Below are 21,305 nucleotides of genomic sequence, written 5' to 3'. Positions count from 1 at the left end.
GCTGGGCTGCTCCATACATGAGCAGACAATTGTGCTGTAGCCACTTGCGGGTGGTGCAGCTGTTTAAACCTGAGCTGCCCTGTCTCTGTCTGAAGACTGCAAAGGGGCATTAACTTGCAGGCAGTCTTGCCTTGTGCTCAGAGCAGGGGACTAGGCACCAAGACTTCTCAGGGCCTATTCCTGAACGTAACCACTCCATGGCTGCGTGAACTTGGATAAGCCACTTCACCTCTCTCATGTGGTTTGGCCAGCTATAAAATGGGGATAATCAAACTTGCCTGTCACAAAGGGGCACTGCAAGGCTGAATTAATCAAAGTCTATACCGCTCCCCCAAGATCACTGCATGAAAGGTGCTATTCATATTACAGAAGTGAAAAAAATATTGTTATAAATTCCTATGCTATAAAACAAGACAGACACGCATCTGGTAATCCCCAGGCCCCCGCAAGCAGTCACACGCGACAACACACACACACAGGGTAATCTCAGAGTGTGCCACACTCTGTGGATGTCTACACTGCAATCGGAGATGTGATTGCAGGCCATGTAGACGTACCCTAGCCGGCTGTGTAACAATCAAAGATCAAAGCTGCGCTGGCATGGGGGATGGGCTGCTTGAGTATGTACCCAGGGTCCCAAACAGACAGAGCTGGCTTGATCTGCAGCAAAACTAGCTTGTGTATGCCTAGAGGTGCTGCAATCACACCTCTCAATTGCAGTGTAGACATATCCTCATGCATTGCAGCACACATCTATGGGTCACTCCCCATTCAGATTCCTTGGCAATAAAAGGAGTACTTGTGGCACCTTAGAGACTAACAAATTTATTAGAGCATAAGCTTTCGTGAGCTACAGCTCTCTTCATCGGATGCATACTGTGGAAAATATAGTGGGGAGATTTTATATACACAGAGAACATGAAACAATGGGTGTTACCTCTTACAACTACAATACCCACCTGCTGAAGTGAAGAAACAGATTGACAGAGCCAGAAGAGTACCCAGAAGTCACCTACTACAGGACAGGCCCAACAAAGAAAATAACAGAACGCCACTAGCCATCACCTTCAGCCCCTCAACTAAAACCTCTCCAGCGCATCACCAAGGATCTACAACCTATCCTGAAGGACGACCCATCACTCTCACAGATCTTGGGAGACAGACCAGTCCTCGCTTACAGACAGCCCCCCAACCTGAAGCAAATACTCACCAGCAACCACACAACAAAAACACTAACCCAGGAAACTGTCCTTGCAACAAAGCCGGTTGCCAACTGTGTCCACATATCTATTCAGGGGACACCATAATAGGGCCTAATCACATCAGCCACACTATCAGAGGCTCGTTCACCTGCACATCTACCAATGTGATATATGCCATCATGTGCCAGCAATGCCCCTCTGCCCTGTATATTGGCCAAACCGGACAGTCTCTATGTAAAAGAATAAATGGACACAAATCAGATGTCAAGAATTATAACATTCAAAAACCAGTCGGAGAACAATTCAATCTCTTTGGTCACTCGATTACCCCCCACTGTTCCTCAGACGTTCTTGTCAACTGCTGGAAATGGCCCACCTTGATTATCACTACAAAAGGTTCCCCCCCACACCCGCCCCCCTCTCCTGCTGGTAGTAGCTCACCTTAAGTGATCACTTAGGTGCCACTGACTCTTGTGGCTAACTCGCAGTCTTCTTGGTATTTAAGAAGCATTTAGGGCCGGCTCCTCAGTGGGGCATTTAAGCTCCTAACTTCCATTGAAATCAGTGTCTTAAGGATGCCTCCCGGAAACCTTTGCCAAATACACTATCCACTGATCACTCTCGGTTACAGTGTGTATGGTAACACCCATTGTTTCATGTTCTCTATGTATATCAATCTCCCCACTGTATTTTCCACTGAATGCATCCAATGAAGTGAGCTGTAGCTCACGAAAGCTTATGCTCAAATAAATTTGTTAGTCTCTAAAGTGCCACAAGTCCTCCTTTTCTTTAGACCTAAAAGTGGCAATTCTTCAACAAAAAAACTTCAAAAACAGACTCCAACGAGAGACTGCTGAATTGGAATTAATTTGCAAACTGGATACGGTTAACTTAGGTTTGAATAAAGACTGGGAGTGGATGTGTCATTACACAAAGTAAAACTATTTCCCCTTGTTTACTTCCCCCCCCCTACTGTTCTTGTCAACTGCTGGAAATGGCTCACCTTGATTATCACTACAAAATGTTCCTCGGCCCGCCCTCCCGCCCCCCCCACTCTCCTGCTGGTAATAGCTCACCTTTCCTGATCACTCTTGTTACAGTCTGTATGGTAACACCCATTGTTTCATGTTCTCTGTGTATATAAAATCTCCCCACTATATTTTCCACTGTATGCATCCGATGAAGTGAGCTGTAGCTCATGAAAGCTTATGCTCAAATAAATTGGTTAGTCTCTAAGGTGCCACAAGTACTCCTTTTCTTTTTGCAAATACAGACTAACACAGCTGCTACTCTGAAACTTGGCAATAAAGAGACAGTCCCCTCTCCTCTCCAGAAGGGAGATACTACTGCTGGCCTTTCTGCTCACTTGTTTTCTCCCACCGCCCCGCACACCCTCACCCTACAGCATGCTGGGCCGCTCACTGGCACTGAACAGATTTGTGTTATCCTTCTCGGAAGAGCAATCAGGAGGCACTTTCCAGCCTGCTGGCTCCCAGCAGTGGGTGAATTCTTCATTTCACAGACTGAGCCAAATACCACCTGGAAGCAGTGATTTCAAACCAAGAGATAGACACTCACTCCCTGCAGTGTTGGGCCACTAATTCCGTGTGCCCATGCCCTTTAGGCAGCTGCAGCTTCCCGCACGCACACCTGCATGTAAGCTTCTGGCTGGCTAGCTTTCCCCCGGGAGCTCATTTACTTCAGTGAATAGATTAGCAGAGGCAGAACAGGGAAGAGGGAAAGTTTTCTTAGCACCGCAGGCTCGTTTGTGGGCGTTTCTTTGCCCTGGTGGTTTCCGCAGGGACTCCCTGTGCAGAAACTTGTCCTAAAAGGGGGCGGGGCAGTGCAACCTGCAGTAGAAGGAAACAACATGCTAGCCCCTCTTCCTCCCCTTTCCATTCCATCACCCCAGCGGCTGCCCTTAGCCTCTGCCAGGCCCACCGGCAAGTGCAGACTGAGGTCTTCAAAGCCACCTAGGGAATTTGGACCTTCAGCTCCCATTAAAGTTTAAAATCTCAGCCACAGCTAAACCTACCAACCCTGCTATCCTCATGTAACCTAGAGGCCGCAGCCTGCCAAAACAGAGGGGACCAGTGCCCAGAAAAACAAGTTCTAAACCCCTCCTTCAGGCAACCAAGAAGTTCGCGGACCATATCTAGATATTACGTGCCAGGAGCAGTCAGCTTTCATGGCCACTCATCCTTGGCCTCTCTCTCGGTCAGGCCTGCTTATTAGTACCAGTTGAGAGGGCCTTTGTGATTCAGGTATCCATTTATTGAGCTGGATTGAGATCAACAAATTCATTCTACACAATGGCCAACTTTTATGCCACGACCACCCTGAGCAAGGTTGGAACTAGTCATCTCAAAGTGAAGTGCATCCTATTTCAATACCAAGTCCCTGAGCCATCCAGTCCATCTGGCCTCTCCCTGCCATCATCATGTTGTAATCAGCCACTGTACCAGACCTAGAAGCAAGAAGGCATTGACCCCTTAGATCCTCTTTCCTGAACTTGCCACTTTCAGAGCCAAAGTCCTTTATCACAGGAAGAACGATGAACAATTCGTACCAAGTTTGGGTCCAAGAACTCAGCCACCCCCACTGTGGAAGTTTGCAATCCAATATTTCATGTGTTTGCGTGCAAGGTTCGGAGATTATTTAAGTAAATAAATACAGTGAGAATTGTCTGTATTTCTGTCAGTTCCTAAGTGGCTTTGTCTCCTTGGGTCAGGCCATGTGAGTCTGAAATGTTCTGTCAGCCTCCAACACAGTTTTAAGAGGCAGGAGGAGGACACGTTTGAAGATATTCATCTGGTCCGCATTGGTCTCTGCAGAGCTCCCATCCTGGGACAAGCCAGCACCCTTTCAAGGCTATGAAAGGAGATATGAATAGGGAAACAAGACCCGAGGCAGCTCCAGTGCTGTGGGAGCCTGCAGAGAGGAAAGCAGAAATAACGTGCAGCTGGCAAACAGGACTTGCCTCTAGCTAAGCTTCAGGTGACACAAGCAAGAAAAGCTCTGCACAGGTAGCAAAACCAACTCTTTAGGAATGCACGGGTCTGCCCTCTAAAGAGATGCATGATTTAGTGGGCTGACTGCCCAGAGACCTGGGTTCTATTTCCATCTCTGCCACAAAGGGTGTGTCTACCTAGGAAAACTGACTGGAACAGCTAATGCCGGAGAGCTCCCCAAGTGGACGCTTTATTCTGGAATAATTACTCCACTTTGGAAGCATGCCATTCTGGAATACAAGTGACTTTTTCTGGAATTTTTCTGAAATAGCATATCCACATGGGGAGCTATTCTAGAAAAGCTATTCCAGTCAATTTCCCCATGCAGACAAGCCCTAACTTGCTGTGTGACCCTGGGCGAGTCATTTCACCTCTCTGTGCTCTTATTATCTATCCCTTTCTTAATGATTCCCAACTTTCTGTCAAAAAAGAAAATATCATATTGCCTCTATATAAATCCATGGTACGCCCACATCTGGAATACTGCATGCAGATGTGGTTGCCCCATCTTAAAAAAATATATATTGGAATTGGAAAAGGTTCAGAAAAGGGCAACAAAAATGATTAGGGGTACGGAACGGCTGCCATATGAGGAGAAATTAATAAGATTGGGACCTTTCAGCTTGGAAAAGAGACTATTAAGGGGGGATATGATTGAGGTCCATAAAAATCATGACTGGTGTGGAGAAAGTAAATAAGGAAGTGTTATTTACTCTTTCTCATAACTCAAGAACTAGGGGTCACCAAATGAAATTAATGGGCAGCAGGTTTAAAACAAACAAATTGAAGTATTTTTTTCACACAAAGCACAGTCAACCTGTGGAACTCCTTGCCAGAGGATGTCATGAAGGCCAAGACTTTAACAGGGTTCAAAAAAGAACTAGATAAATTCATGGAGGATAGGTCCATCAATGGCTATTAGCCAGGATGGGCAGGGATGGTGTCCCTAGCCTCTGTTTGCCAGAAGCTGGAAATGGGCAACAAGGAATGGATCACTTGATGATGACCTGTTCTGTTCATTCCCTCTGGGGCACCTGGCATTGGCCAATGTCGGAAAATGGGATATTGGGCTAGATGGACCTTTGGTCTGACCCAGTATGGCCATTCTTATGCACTCTAGCTTCCCCAAGCATGGAATGGAGAATAAGCCATGTCCACCAAGCCAAGGTTCTTTGAGATGCTAGAGCTATGCAGAGTCCCATTATCGTTCCTCCTCTCTCAAGTGCTTGCAGCGTATAGTATTTCGCACTGCAGTTTAACTGAAAGCACAGTACAAGGCACAATCTGCCCGGCCCACTTACATCCCTGAGAATTTTATCAGGGCTAGGCAAGGCTGTGGAGAAGCTATTGTTTCAGATGTTCTTTGAAGCTGCCAAAGGGTCATTTGCTTTCAGGAGTCTCCTGTGCTGTACGCTTCTTACCTGAATCTGCTACGCTACCTTTATAGTCAAGACAATATATTTCTTTCATTTAAAGCCCTCTGTCGGTTATAAGGATGTATTCACAGTCTGCTGTTGCTGGGGGTCTGGTGAATAAAGTTGATCAGAGGAGTAAGTGAAGACACAGCTGAGGAGCCCACTTCCCAAATGAAAGCCTTCACAGCTCAGATATGAGGTCAGAAAACTGAGAAACTCAACGCATATCTAGCTAGCTAGAGAGTGAGTAATAAAGTGAGTGAACAAATGGGTTATTTGACCGTGTTACATTTCCACTTAAATGAGACTGAGTGAGGCAGAAAATTCACTAAGGTCATGAGAAGAAGCAAACACAGCCTCGTGGTTAGAGCAGGAGACTGGGCGTGAGGACTTGTGGGATCTATTCCCAGCTCTGCCAATAACAAGCCTTGTGACTTTAGGCAAGTCACTTCAACTCCATCTGTAAGATCAATGAAATAGGGACAATGGTACGAATGAACCACGGGATGTTGTGAAGCTAAATTCATTAGTGCCTGTAAAGTGCCTTGAAATCCTCAGATGAAGGGCGCCAGATGCAGGTGTCTCATTAATAAATCCAGTTGGTGAGTGTGACCCAAAGACCTCTTGATGCCAACTGACAGAGGGCACAGGTATCCCAGGGGTCATTGCAAAGTCTCGAATAAAAGCCTGTGTCATGCTGATCCTCTTGATCATTGTGAGATGTATGTACAGATGATATTTAAGGAGTTATGTATCTCTACAAAAAATATCTTCTTCAGGTGTGTGTCAGCAGCAAAGGTGAAAAGCCACAAAGGAAGAAATGTTTTTATCTATATCTTACTATATGTTCCATTCTACGTATCCGATGAAGTTGGCTGTAGCCCACGAAAGCTTATGCTCTAATAAATTTGTTAGTCTCTAAGGTGCCATAAGTACTCCTGTTCTTTTTGCGGATACAGACTAACACGGCTGCTACTCTGAAACCAGTTTAAATATCTGTTTACATGTAAATGAAGTATTCTATGGCTCACAATGGGCATCCACTCACAAGTCTGAGCCAAATGCTAATGAAGGATTGTGAAATCTTCAGAGAGAGGAAATTAACAGGAAGAAGTAAACAGCAGGAGTTATCCTGGGTAGGGGTAAGACAATGAACTCTTGAAACTACATCTGATGAAGTGAGCTGTAGCTCACGAAAGCTTATGCTCAAATAAATTTGTTAGTCTCTAAGGTGCCACAAGTACTCCTTTTCTATCTGGGGTAAAGATGAACCCGTAGGTATTCCTTCAATCTGTGATGAGAAGCTGTCAGCAGGCTTGCTCTTATGAGAAGGGTCGCAACCAAACTGGCTGAAAAGGCTGAGGAAAGACCGGAGGGTGGGGGGAAGCATCCTGTCGGAGACAGGACTACTTGGTTAGTTAAGTTTAGTCTCTAAAAACCATGTTCTAATTTTGTTTTCTATGTAACCAGTTGTCTCCAATATTCTCACTCACTATCACTTGACTCCCTGTTCTTTGATAATAAATGTATTCTTGTTTTTGCTGTACATATACTTAAGTGCCGTGTGTTCACGGAAGCTGCATTCTACAGTATTACTAGTAAGCTGTGGTGTACTGTGCCTTTGGGAACAGCAGGCCCAGTAATTCTGTGAGTGCTCAGGGGATAAAGGGTTGGACACAACAGGGAACACTCCAAGGACTCGGGTACCAGGGGGTTGGCTATCACCAACCTGTGCATAAGAGTGAGGCCTGAGGAGGCTTGGAAGGCAGGGCTTTTGTGGCCAGAGGTTGGTGCAGTCAGGGAACTTACCAACGGCAGGCACAGACATGACTTCCTCACGCTAAGAGCAGGAGGTGGTGAGGTGCCTCAAAGCCGTGGGTACCCTTGGGAAGTGACACCGCTCACGGAGTTCAAAAATGGAATCCATGGCTGTTGTATAGCTGGTTGTCCTTGTTCACGCCAGGTCCTCGCCCACTTCTCTCTGGCTGAACATATCCCCTCACTCTTGTTCCTATTCACTACCAGCCAGCCAGGGCTCTCTCTACCACATGGTCATTCCAATATCCTAGGGGAGTGGGAGGTTATTTATTCATGCTATGGCAGTTCTGAAAGCCATGTCCTTAGTACGCAGGTGAGCCGCTCCACACAATACCAAAGCTCACCTGCAGATGTAGTGAAGGAAGTGCTAGAAGCCCAGTCACCTGAGCCATCTAGGACTAGAGAACAGAGTGAGTATCAGTTCTGCATTGCCCAGGGGAGATGGACTCATCAATATACTTGGTACTTCTATGGCACTTTCTATCCATGATTCTCAAGGGGCTTTGCCACCACTGATGAATTTAGATCTACAGCCCCCTGTAAAAGCCTCAGGTTTCAAGAGTGGCCATTGATTTTGGTGAGCAGCTCAAGAAACTTTTGGGCTTGCTTTTCAGAGGGAATGAGCACCCACAGCTCCCACTGGAATCACTGGGAGCTGCAGGTGCCCAGTGCCTTTGGTGATGGGGGTAGGAGGATGGGGAAAAATACACAGTGGCCACTTCTGAAAAGCTGACCCTAAGTGACTTGCCCAAGGTCAAATGCACAAATCTGTAGCAGATTCAGGAGCAGACCCCAGAACTCTGACCTGTAGTTAAGGCATTGGACTAGAAAGCACTCGCTTGTCTCCACTAGACTTTTTTTTTAAACCTTAGTTAGTTGGCAAAGGTTAGTCTAGACAGGCCTCAAACCATGGTGCCCAGGTACAGTTGTGTGTAGCTTAGCATAGACTCCCTGCTAGCATCCACCACGTGTAAAAACAGTGACTTATCCTTCCGATACTAGGGCCTTATCTTCACTGCTAAACGATGGTATTTTTTTTACCTCAGGGAAACTAATGTGCATGAGCTAGCCTGAGATAAAAACCCCGGTGAGACAAGGCTCTCTTGTTTTACCTCACAGTAAACGAGACACGGTCAACCCCAGGCAGGGGTATAGATGTTGGATCATATTAAAGAAGTTCTGTATTAAAATCACAAATGAGTTTGATTCCCCATAGTTTAAATTCCAGGGTATTACTAATTAAGAGGTCTCTTGGTTTTTGGTACTGTTTCTCCCTCTCTGTGTGTGAAACTTGCAAGCTGCTAATTAGTACAGATTTAATAATTTTATTAAGATAATGTTGAAGTAAAAAGAAAACAGTACAGAGTTTAGGCATAGAAGTTTCTGGTTATCAGGGAATAAGGTACAGATTATCAAGGGGTGCAAAATTCGGTTTAGGAGCGGGTGGCGTAAGGAATACATAATCTGCAATCTCCCCGACTGGGGGTAAAAGTTTAATGGGTCAAAGTACAGACATTGAGCTATGGGGGTATGTTGTCCATATAATGGCTATATTCACGTGTGGAGTATAATGAGAGGATACGATGATGAGGACGGATCTACCCTCATTTGGTGGGATTTAATGTTCAGTGAGTTTATGGTTCCAGTTCATATGGTCCAATGGAAAAAGTCTCTCAGTCCCTTTCCCATAGCGGATGCATGATGTCGTGACGGCTCACCCCTCCTGTGCTGTCGGTGGCTGGTGATGTGTTCGATGTAGATGTCCCTGGACCATCGGATGGTGTCCGAGACCATGTGGCACTGCATGAGCCGTGCGTAGCGTCGACCGATCCCACAGGTCCGCAGCACATGCTCATTGCAGGGGTCCCAAGTGCCCAGGGCTCCGACGATCAGGACATCCATCGGCACCTCGTAGTCTGTTCTCAAAGCAATTCTTTGTAACAATTACTACTCACATAGGGACATCTACATCGAACACATCATCAGCCACCGACAGCACAGGAGGGGTGAGCCGTCACGACATCATGCATCCGCTATGGGAAAGGGACTGAGAGACTTTTTCCATTGGACCATATGAACTGGAACCATAAACTCACTGAACATTAAATCCCACCAAATGAGGGTAGATCCGTCCTCATCATCGTATCCTCTCATTATACTCCACACGTGAATATAGCCATTATATGGACAACATACCCCCATAGCTCAATGTCTGTACTTTGACCCGTTAAACTTTTACCCCCAGTCGGGGAGATTGCAGATTATGTATTCCTTACGCCACCCGCTCCTAAACCGAATTTTGCACCCCTTGATAATCTGTACCTTATCTGTACCTCACATAGAGAGAGACTCAAAGCAATACTCTGTAACAACAGAAACAGCACCCTGAGACTCCCCGCCCTTTTGTTGTATTCATCTCGCTTTGTTAACAATTGTGATTAAAATAGAGATAGAGGATGTATGTGGATGGATGCTTGGTGTGGATAATAACTGAATGATCAGGGAGGTGCCAGCCTAAGAATCCAGTGTCCATCGGCTGAAGAAGGCGTCAAGTGGAAATAACCAGAGGACCCCCAGAGGGCAGACTGGAATCCACCCAACAGCCTCAAGAATGGGAGAACCAAAGAACAAGATAACATCTGGCAGCATGGACACATCAGGAATGTGCCATCTGCTGATTGATTCAGCAACAGCATGATGAAGCAATTCCCATAGACTGGCATAGGAAGAAATTCCTATAAAAATAGACTCTAGAAAGTGAGAACTTTGGGGTCTGATTCCGCAAACCAACTTCCAGGAGTGTCAGATGAGCATCTGACAAGGCCCTGCTCCCTCCTCATGTCCAGGCCACCTGGCCAGTGGCTTGGCATGAGCAACTCTAAGGCTGGTAACTATGATCACAACCTTGCAGAACCTCTGTGTGTGTGTGTGTGTGTGTGTGAATAAATATGAGATTGAATGGAATGTTATAGCTATAACTAACTGCTTACTATGATTCTTTCTGTATTCACAATAAATGTGGCATTTTGCCTTTTCCCCTTTAATAAGATCCTGCTGGTTTTTATTTTATTGGTATAACATACAGCTGCCTAGTTCGCCTCACGGTAAAACAACAGTGCCTTGTCTTCACTGGGGTTTTTACCTCACGGTAGCTCATGCACTTCAGTTACCCGGAGGTAAAACTACATCTTTAGCAGTGAAGACAAGATCTGTGGCTATAAATGTGGTCGCTATCGTGTTTTCAAGGCACTTTTTTCCTAAGGGTTGACATACCCACAGAAGGCTCCCAGCGCCCGTCTAGGAATCTGGGCACTTTTCACTTAAAAAAACCCAACAAACAAAAGCCAATCAGCCACATAGACAACATGCAAAATAAAAACCCACTTAGAACCACTCACAGACCTCCCCATTCATTGATAACTAGCTCAAACCACCCCCACCATCTCCACCCGGGACCCAAGGCCACTGCCCCTCCCGGATCTCTTGACCTACCCTGAGGAAAATGCAAGAACAAACACAACATCCACACTGCAAGCTCAGATTTCAATGCTGGTGAGAGGTGCTGCCTTCAGAGTCTTCACAGGAGACTGGTAGCCTGTAGCCCACTGGTTCTCAACCCGCGGCCCAATCAGCACACAGCTGCAGCCCAGGTGAGGCGACATCCTCAGGGCCATACAGGTAGTATATGTACTGTGTGGATGTGGCCCACATAACACACAGAGAGCTGCATATGTGGCCCACAATAGTTGAGAACCACTTTTCTAGCCACAGCAGAGGCAGTGCAAGCTCCCTCCTCAGCGCTCAGCCAGAGTGCCTCAACCCAGCCCAGAAAGGCCCATCAGCAGCAGTGAGAGAGGGAGCTCAGCCTCCTGTCCTCAGCTCCACTACAGGATTAGGCTGTGACCCGTAAACATATTAACCTATAGGCCACTGAACAGTAGTATGTTGCAGGGCTTGAGACAATCTCTCTTAGGGGTTAGAATGAGACAGATTCTCCCACATCTGCCAGCCGGCTTCTTGCACCATCCTTTAAAGCACCTAGTGCTGACCACTGCCAGAAAGAAGATTCGATGATTACACCTTGTGACCCCTACTAAGCTGGGCTGGACTCATACTGGTAAGCAAGGGTAGGAAGGCTCCAGATCCCATTGCTGAGTTCCCTACCACGGATTTGATTTTTTTCTTTAGGGCATGAGGAATAAAACAAGCTCCAAGACTCCAACCGCTCCCAGAAGCCAGACAAACACAGCCAGAAACTTCCATGGCAAACGAGGTGGAAAATTCAGCCTGACAGAGAGTGAAAAGGCAGAGATGAGCCTGCCCATCTGGATGCCAGAGTGGCTGTATCACTTATTACTCCAGGAGAGCGGGGGAGTTGGAAGCATTACGACGTCTGGAGAAGAAAACAGGCCGGGGGCTGATTTGACTGAAACGCTGCTGAGAGCAGAATCCTCAGTGCCACTCATGTTCAAAAACCAAAGCAAAGATTCTTATTGAAACAACCCATCTAATTCAGTGCTTCCTAGCTTCCGATGATGGCCCCTCTGACTTGGGTGCTGTCACCTCCCAGTGCTTGGTTTTCTTGGTCCCATCATTCAGACCTGTGCAAAGAGGGTGTGAAGTTCTACCACCGGACAGGCAGTGTAGCCTAGTGAACTGGGAGTCAGGAGACCTGGGCTCTATTTATGTCTCTGCCACTGACTTGCTATGGGACCTTGGGCAAGTCACTTCCCCTCTTTCAGTCTCTATTCCCTTTCCCAAACATTGTGCATCTCATCTATTTAGCCTGTTAGTTCTTTGTGGCTGGGACTGTCACTGGGTGTTCATGCAGCATCTAGCACAGGGCAACCCTGCTCTCAGTTGGAGCCTCTAAGCTTTCGCTTAATGCTACTACTGAGAATAACCGCAAATCTGAACAACAGCATTTTATAGCCATTCTGCACCTGTGTCAGTTACTGCCCAGGTAGGAGGCAGGGGAGAATCAGGTCCCCACTGTCTGCTTTAGGGACCAGTATCCATGCTGGACTTACCTCCGCCACTAGGGCCTACCCACCATTCAGCTGCATGCATTCTCTAACCCACCTTCCAAGCACAAGAGGGAGGATCAAAGCTAACCCAGCTCCTCGGCAGGCGAGCGTGAGCCCAGGCAGCAGGCCTCACCGGTCTCAGCCTGGCGAATTAGCACAGTTGCCCAGAACAGGAGCAGGAGCCTGTCTGGTTAGCCAGCACATGGGCGGATCACAGAGCGCAAAGAGGCTCCCTTTATGGCCTATTACAACAATCTGTCACCCACTCACCCCCTCTTTTTGTCCTGTGGCTGCAGGTGTTAACAGGTCACTCTACCTTGAATGGTCCCTTACAAGAGGGGTAGTCAACAGGCAGAGCACAGGCCAAATCCAGATCCCCATATGCTTTGAACAGACCCCAAAATCTTATTATCATCATTGTTATTTTGTCTTTAATTATTTTCTCTGGAGTCTGGACCTGGACTGTACCTTGACCAAGAAATTTGGACCTTGACAAAAAATAATTGATTACCCCGCCTTACAATATGTGCTAACTACTTATGCTAAACCATCAGTTCCACCTTTCATTTTGCTCCAATGCTGGGAGTACCTTTCCCAGACCTGAAGAAGAGCTCTGAGTGGCTTGTCTCTCACCAACAGAAGTTGGTCCAGTAAAGGTCTTACCTCTCACCTAATATCCTGGGACTCCCAGGGCTACAACCACACTGCACATTGCTCCCTCCTCGGACATTCCTCCTGCGAGGTTACAGCCATTTCTCTCCCCCCCCCGCCAAAGGCACTCTGGGCTCATGATGAGAGTATGAGGGGTAGGCAGTTCTGCCCAGGTGTCAGAGCACAGAGTGGGGAGGATGAAAGGTAAAAAAATCACTCTGCTAAGCTGGTCGCTTTCCTCCTGGATCAAGGTGACTGGAGACAGCATGGGCTACCTGCAGGTCCTGCCCTGACCCCTGGAGGTATCGTCTTCACCGAGCACACAAGGCAGGGAGGGGCAGGATATCCTTCTAAAGCCATACACTGGTTGCTGCCCCCTAGCCCACGGCTGGGGTGCGTGAATCTCTAACATCAACAGACCCGTCCCCAATTATAATGGGGGCGCTCTCGACACTGTGGCATAACACACATTATGCCCCAAGGGCATGGCAAAAGGCCAGGGGAAGAGAATCATGGAGCCTACGCCTCGCCTCACCCCACCAGTCCTGGCTGGGGGAGGAATAGCTAGACTCACTGGCCTCCTCCAGGACAAACCCCAAGCGACCCCACCTGATGCTTTAGTGGGTAGCAGGGCTATTGTGGTGCCCTCAAGAGAGGCTGCTGTACTTGTGTTTCTTGCAGCCACCTGGGTGGCAGAGGGAATTTTCCCTTTTCTGGGCCAACCAAAATCAGGTCCCACACAGGTCAGGGGCCCGGCTCGGCCCAGCTCTCCCTCCCACCGCCAGCTTCCCCTCTCCAGCAGGGCCAGATCTACTGAGTCTCACTGATGGGGCCATTAAGAGTCATGCCTCCTACCTTGGTATTTCCGCTCTCTCTCTTGCTCTTGGAAAGGCAGCCAGGCTGGGCAGGGTAAATGCCCACCTGGGCAGGGCCTGGCTGAGTCTGGTCACAGCTGTGTCCCATTAGTGCCTCGTTAGGGCAGAGGCACTGTGTGCTTCCCCACACTCCCTTCCAGCAGCCAGGAGCTCCCAGACCACTTGTGCCTCTGCAGGGCACATGGCCAGCACAGTAACCCTGCTCCAGCGTCCACTGGGCTCAATGTAAAACTTGGCATGGAGCGTCTGGGGAGAAGCCTGTCTCTGGTTGCTCCAAAATCATGGTTAGGAGTATAGAGGGGATTTCCCTAGACCATTATGCCTCAGCACACTGTCTTGCCTGAACTGGCCTCCAGTGGTATGAACTTCCCCCCAGCCAAGGCTCCAGCAGGCTGAGCTCTGGGCTTCCTCATGTGTGAGACACCTGTTCTCTTTTATGCCTGTTGATAAACTGTAGAGTCAGTTGCTTGAGCACACTTTGGTTTGTTATGAAATATACTCAAGAGATCAACTAACCAGCGTCAGTCTGGTTTATTACTATGATGCACTATATGATCCTCGTCTCTGAAGAGCCATCCTGCGACATTCACCTTACACAGAAGGCATGCTCCCTGAAGTTACATCCCTTTTTGTACCAGTAAAAGATACTATATATGGCATCTGAGACTGGATTCAAGAAATCAGGTTTTTACCTTGTTGGTTGCTGGTACCCTGATGCGCCCCTTTATCTTCTGTGCTGAATCCAGGTCATGATGCAACCTTATCTTTGTTCTGAGCAGTCCAGGTACCAAAGGGCATGGAGCCATCCCCTGGGCTTGTACCAGGGTAAATAGGTTTGTGAGGAGGGTAAACCCCTTTCTGTTGCTGTTAGAAAACATTTATATCTCCTGATACTGCCAGTTTTCCTATCTACTTAAGCCAAAGTTTTCTTCTGCTAATGCAAGGTGTTATGGGATACTTAGCACAAGTCAAAAGGATTATAATAAAAGTATAGGCCAATATGGGCTATATAATTGCTATATTAATGCTTAATAAAATGTATACTTAAATGCTTGAAATATGTATTGTGGGTAGTATTATCAGCATAATATATGTGTATGCTAGCCTGTGTATATTTGTCAGCATGTCCTTTTCCCCCAACACCTTTCGGGCCAGCCCTTTACCTTTACTCACCACCCACCGAGTGTGTCAGAAGGTCCAGATGTGCATGTGTGCATTTAGCTGCAACAGGCACAAAGAAGCAGACACATGTTCCCAAGGTGTCTCTCAGCCATGCTTTATTTGTGAATGGAGTAATAAACAAACAGAGCTCAAATCATTTGAGGAAAACAGAAACCATTGACATGTGGATGTTATTTGCAATGCAAGTACAGTTCTTGTGTTCTAAAGGGGCCAGGGAAAATCTGAGGGGGCCTAAATCCAGGGCTGGTAGTGGGGCTTGGGGGTTAGCAGGAAGTGAAGGTTTTCCAGAAGAAGTTTTTACAGGGGGCTTTGCGGTCTCGCTGTGATAGCCGCCCCAAAGCCAGCCGCTCCTCTTCCAATTTGCTCTCCAGGGGCTCTTCAAAGTCAGTGGAAGCTGCCTCGCGCCCCGTATCCATCCCATCCAGGAGACCCACCAGCATCTTCAGGATCATGTCCTTCCGGGCCTTGGTCTGCTCCTGCAAGTGGAAAGCACAAGAGAGATAATGCCATCTCCTTAAGTCCCTCTGCAGGTACTGGCCTAATGTTCTCCATTCCTCATCACCCAGCTCTAACCCTCAGGACACGAGGCCACCCTGCAGTGCTAATCACCTCAGACTGGCCAATTTCATAGTGCTGAATGGGAGTCACTGGGGTCATCATGATAGGGGTGGGTTGAGGCAGAAAGGTGGGGACATTTGCCAGTCCCAGTTGGCCTCCTCCTCTTCCCGGGTTCACATCTCTTGGCCTGTGAGCCAGCAGAGGGGAGGGGGGACAGCATACACAGGAGGGAAGGCTAGCACAGAGGCTCTGGCATAGAGCCCTGGATGGTTCACTGAAGTGGCAGATTAGCCACTGGGCCAATGGGGCCCAAGCCCAGGGGCTCCGGCCAACTGGGGAGCCCTGGAAAAATGGGCAACCCCATGCCCCGATTCCTTCCACCCTCCCAGCACTGCTCCTGCCTCTGTACCCTGACCCCATTTCCTCAGCAAGAACACGGCGGGGGGAGTATGGGACTGCAAGTGAAAGGGGTGGGGAGGGGCTCCCCATTTGTTCTGGCCCAGGGCCCCACAAATCCCTAATATGCCTCTGGTTCTCTGCTCAGTGGTCAGAAAGCTGGGGTCTCATCAGAGACAGGGGAGGTGGAAGAGAGGGATAGAGCCAGGATCCCAGTTCCCTTGGTTCCCTCTCCCTCACCGGAGGCTCCTGGCCTGAGGGCTCTCAGCACCTGTACAGCACTTGATCTGCAGACAGGCGCTAGTTAATCCCCACCCTGTTCCCAGGGTAACAGGAAACAGTCATTACCACCACCACACAGGAGAGGAAACCCAGGCACAAGGGGGAATGACTTGCTCAAGGTCACCCAGCAAGTCAGTGACAGAGCTGAGATTAGAGCTCAGGAATTTCTGGCTCCCAGACCCCGCCTGCTCAACCTGGCCAGCTGGGTGGAGACAGCAGCAGGTGTGTGTCATTATACCAGTGAACAAACTGGTTCACTCAGTTACAATATCCCCTGCTTCTCCCACCCGCCCAAAACCCAGCTAGCTAAATCCCCCCCGGGTTACTGTCTCCATTGCCTGGCAGTCCCAGCACCTACTTGGGAAGGGCTATGGAGGGACACACAGTGCTGAGAAGTATTATTAACATGGGGAAACTTCATGCGGAGACTCCTCTAGCCAACCATTTCCAGGAGGCCAGGATTAAGGGTGAAGGAAGGAGGCAGCAGGGGGTGGGGGCTGTAGCCCCAAATGGCTGGAAAAGCTACTTGGACCATGGAGACATGAAACAACCCACATTGCCTGCTTTCAAATAGCCTAGGGCCAGATTCTGATCTCAGTTACACCAGCCTTGATCCGGAGTAACCCAGCTCGGTTTCTTTACCCCCAGAAGAATCTCAGCGGTTGCTCCCCGCTGACGCTCCGCCTGTCCCCAGCCACGGACCCCTGGGCAAGGCTGTTCCCAAGGAGCGGCCACATTAATGCCCCTGATTCTTGAAAGAAACCTTTGTGGGTATTGACAGGGTTCTAATTATTTGCCCTTTAGGCAGTCGGGGAAACTGAGGCACATAGCTGCCTGCAGCCATAGCAAGGCCAGAAGCCGGGTGTCCCGACTTAGCCCCAGCCACAGAGGGCTGGGGGAGGCTGATTTCCCAAACCCTGCCCATCTGGCAACACATGGGTCGCCGCTCCCTCGAGCCCTGAGCTGGGAAGCCAGCGCTCCAGCCGCCTGCTGGGTGTCCCTGTTACCTGGGCACGGGGTGCCCGCCTTATCCGGGAGCCGGGCGAGACAAAGCCCTGGCTCCCTAGGTACTAGCGGAACCAGACCGTGCTGGAAGCCGGTGGCCGGTGGCCCCAGCGAGGCTCCGATGCCAGGGGGAAGGGTCCTCAAAGCCGCCTCCTCCAGCCCGGTGCGCTCGCCCCTTGCTCCCACCGATGTCCCGCTGGAGAGCTCCGGGCCGCTAGAGCTGGTTATTGTTCGCGCCCCTGCGGCTGCTGGCTTCCCTGCACCGCTTCCACCGGGACATGGAGATACCCCGGTCGGTGTCTTCCTGTGCATTTGGGGGTGTATTTCATAACAGCTCATGCCTCAAACCCGGAGGTGTTTAGCCTGAGAAAGGGACCCCCATCTCTCTCCTCCGGCCACCAACCCATCCCTCCTACCGCGATCTACTCTCGAAGGGACTTTGGAAAGTTAGTAAGTCTTCAGCTCCCTTCCAGCAGCGGCATTGGACCTGCCGCTGAGAACCCTTCCTCGCACTCATTTCCACTGAGCGGCTGGTGACTGGGCTTAGCCGCCTAACTCCGCGCTTTTCCCTTCTCCCTGCGCCCTAGGCTTCGGAGAAAAACGTGTCGGTCACAGAGAGGGTTAACCTGTCGTTGTGCTGAGAATCCGCAGAGGAAAGAGACTGTGTCTCTCCCCCCCCCCCCACACACACACAAAGGGTTAAGGCCGATCTAAGGGCCGCTCCCTGATGGGATGCTGTCCCCAGCATCTCACTGTGTGCGTCTGTCTCTTCTTCGGTCTCCTCGTTCGCTTACTCATGGAACGCGCGCCCCTCTCCAAAGCGCCCCCGAGCCCCTCTCCGAAGCATTAACATCGGACACTGATGGGGAACCACCTCTGAGGCTGAAAAAGCGCCACCGGGAACTAGACACAGGCGCAGGAGAAGTTGGTGCCTTTACGGGGTACTCTGGGTCCCTTCCTTCCTCTTTTGGGCTGCTCCCCAGTTCCTAGGCTGGGAGGCGAACCTGCGAGCCGCGCTGCGGGGATGGACGCGCACCGGAGTGAGAGCTGCGCAGCTCGCACTCCGGCGCTCACAGGTGCAGGCTGGCGGAGCGCAGGGCGGGGGCAGAGCCGTGGACACAGGCTGGGAGCACAGGGCAGAGGCTGTGTCGCCGTGGTTGTACCTCCTGGGGTTTATCTACCGCGGGAACTGACCGGCGGAGGGACTAGAGTACCATTACACTGCTCCAGCTATGCTGGCGTATCTCCCATGTGGACACTCTATTCCGGATCAAAGCGACTTTATTCTGGTGTGATTACTCCGCTTCTTATTTCTCGGTTACCCTCCTTCTTTCCTATTGCACCGGGTCCTTCCAGCATTCTTCCGCCCCCCGCGGTCCTTTCTGGAGCAGGGACAGGAGCCCACTCTAGCCTTCTGTTCTCCTACACGCCCCTTCTCCTGCCCGACTCCTTCTCGCCGGACTCCCCCAGCCAGCCGCGTTTCCCCTCCCCTCCTTCCCCTCTCTCCCGTTCTCGTTTGCGGCTAGCACGGACTCTGCTTTCACCGACCCCTCTGCGGTCTGCCCTCAGCCCTGGCCCCCTCCCCGCTAATCAGGCGCCCAGCCCCACGCGCCGCAGCTGCGGAGGGTCCAGGAGCACAGAGCGCGCACCGGGGTGGCCCCCGCCGTCCCCTCTGCCCTGCCTCCCGCCCCGGGGTGCGCGATACTCACCCTGCTGCTCGCCACGGCGGCTCTCTCCTCTCCGGGCAAGGCGCTGGCTCTCACGCTCCACGCCACCAGCAGCACGGACACCAGGCTGGCCACCAGCTGCATGATGGATCGGGCACGGCTGGGCGGGGGGAGCTGTCTCTGGGCTCTGTTCTGCCACAGGCAATGGCTGCAGCCCCTTTTATAGCCCGCTCTGGAGCCCTGCAGGTGACGCAAACAATCCAGTCCCTATCAAAGGCGAATTAGACTTTGGAGGGGTGTCAACACTTGGCTGCTGGAGCGGGGCCCTTCAGCGCCCCGGGGCTTTCCAGGTGCCCCTGCTGCAAAGACTTGTGTGGGGGGAAGGGGAGGGAGCAGGGGGCTGGGACCAAAGTAACCCACCCTCAGGTCTGCAGCTGCCCTGTCTAGGTGGGCTGCTCCTGGTGTCCTAGACCCTGCAGGCCAATGGCCCCTCCAGTCCTGTAGCCTGTGGCCAATGTGGGATGCTGCAGAGGAAGGGGTCAAAGCCCCCTCTTCCATAGTTACAGATGGGCCTGGATCTGAATCCAAACAACCCCGAGATGTTGGGGTTTGGATCTCTGCAGCTCAGCCCTGTGTCTCCCCACAGTGCTGCTCACTGGGTGATGCTGAGCTGCTCCCCACCCCCATTCTAGCACCTCTGGGTTCCAGGTGTCTGGAGAAGTCCCCCAGTTCCAGACTGTAGCCTGGCAGAATGGATCCCAGCCCCACCGGACTTGGGTTTCACAGTGCTAAAGAGAAAAGCAGAGGCTTAGCTGGGTTGGGCAGACTTGGAGCAGCTGTGCCTAGCTCATGGCACAATGACCCCTGCTTTAGGTTCCTTCTGTGTCCCCCTTTCTCCCCGGCTCTGCCCTGCACAGCCCCTTTTCAAGCAGCCGTTCAGAAGGTTCCTCCTGCCCAGACTGATGTCCTTGTAGCAAGAGGCTGTGGCCCAGCAGAAGATTCTGTAAGGACATTGCAGCCTACCTCCCACTCCCCTGTCACCATGGTGTCATCTGCCTCCTGGGATCCGAGGACCCAAAGTTCACATCTCTTCTCACCCTTGAACCCGCTACCTTTCTCCCCTGGGCACACTCCTAAGGGGAGGCCCAGCTTCTGCAGCTCAGGTCTCTCTCCTGCCAGCACCCCCTGCAGAGCAGGTAAGTTCTCACTTTTCAGATGTGGAGACACAGAGTGGGGATGTGGCCAAGGGGACACAGTGAGTGAATGGCAGAGCTCAGGGTAGAACCCAGAAGTCTGTCCCCACCCCACCCTCTGCAACCGCTAACATTCCGAGCCCCTCCACTGTCCTTTGAACGCACAGAGACCCAGACCACTTGGCAGTGGGGCCTGCCCCGAGTACCTGATGCCTAAATATCAACACGAGAGGGCTAGAAGAAACCTCTGATTCCCTCACTAAAAGACACAAAGGAAAGGAACTATTCTGTGCCAAACGGATTCCCCCTGGGAGATTCCGAGGCCTGAATTCTAATCAGGAAATACAGCACCCTAACAGGCGGGCTGGAGCAATTTGTATAGTGGGCATCTGAGAGCCATGAAACCAAACTGTAAACCCTGTATAGAGTGGAAACCACTTCAAGCCTGGGGGCTGCTGCAGCACCCCCTGTCCCCCTAGTTCCAGCACCTATGTGCCCTGAGTGCCTTTCCCACCATGCCCTGGGGTAGCTGGGGAGTTAAGGTCATTGCCAGCTTGTGTGCCCTGATCCAGGATGAAATGTCACCTGCTCCCTTCAGGAACGATGGGGCCGATTTACTTGAACCCACCCTGCTGCCCTCCCTAATGCAATCCATCAAACTCCTCCAGCCTGGTGAGAGCTGCTGGGGTGCAGGATGCAGAGGGCACTGACCTGAGCATGGCATGGGGACCTGCCAGCTGACCCAGGGCTGAACTGCTTGGTGGTGGGAGCAAAACCAGGGGATTGCACATGGGGCCTCAAGAGGAACTGGGGGCCTCATCCCATTGCAGTCTGAGATGGGGCTGAGGTAACAGACAGGCAGGAGGTGAACCCAAGACAGTCACTTACGAGACGGGACTAACTCGAAGGGCACATTAGCCCAAAGGCTAGACAGACAGCAGTGGAGGCGGACAGCCAGCACTCTGGGGGCTGTCTAGGCGAACCAGGCTGTTTGTTCGCATGGATACAGCTCTGTGTGGGGCT

The 21,305-nt window shown here is 50.6% G+C and overlaps 2 protein-coding genes across 3 annotated transcripts in view; both read right to left on the bottom strand.

Moving 5' to 3' along the window:
• MASP2 (MBL associated serine protease 2) overlaps nucleotides 1–14,172 on the bottom strand; it is a 46,087-nt gene extending 31,915 nt beyond the window's left edge. Inside the window, exon 1 of one of the 2 annotated variants that reach the window (XM_043531710.1) lies at nucleotides 13,980–14,172. The gene's annotated coding sequence lies outside the window, so the exon portion shown is untranslated. Of the gene's footprint in view, nucleotides 1–13,143; nucleotides 13,258–13,979 lie in introns of those variants that run through there. The other variant, XM_007053708.3, reaches the window with a different exon arrangement.
• Nucleotides 14,173–15,252: 1,080 nt separating this feature from the next.
• On the bottom strand, nucleotides 15,253–19,309 carry LOC102948321 (somatostatin-2-like). Its single transcript, XM_007053707.4, has 2 exons — nucleotides 19,132–19,309; nucleotides 15,253–15,657 (listed from the first exon to the last, which is right to left on the bottom strand). Exons 1-2 carry the CDS (start codon nucleotides 19,231–19,233, stop codon nucleotides 15,445–15,447), a joined length of 315 nt encoding a protein of 104 aa, XP_007053769.2. The 5' UTR covers nucleotides 19,234–19,309; the 3' UTR covers nucleotides 15,253–15,444.
• Between the last annotated feature and the right edge of the window lie 1,996 nt (nucleotides 19,310–21,305).

The sequence above is a fragment of the Chelonia mydas genome, chromosome 18, assembly GCF_015237465.2.
Source record: "Chelonia mydas isolate rCheMyd1 chromosome 18, rCheMyd1.pri.v2, whole genome shotgun sequence".
Lineage (NCBI taxonomy): Eukaryota > Metazoa > Chordata > Testudines > Cheloniidae > Chelonia > Chelonia mydas.
The sequence above is the reverse complement of the archived record's forward strand: the minus strand, read 5'-3'. Positions and strand labels throughout refer to the sequence as shown.

Bases quoted from the DNA above. Each gene is read 5' to 3' on its own strand.
- LOC102948321 (XM_007053707.4), bottom strand. From the start codon at position 19,233: ATGCAGCTGGTGGCCAGCCTGGTGTCCGTGCTGCTGGTGGCGTGGAGC. The intron at 15,658-19,131 runs GTGAGTATCGCG...TTCCACTTGCAG, and splicing joins CCGCCGTGGCGAGCAGCAGG to GAGCAGACCAAGGCCCGGAA.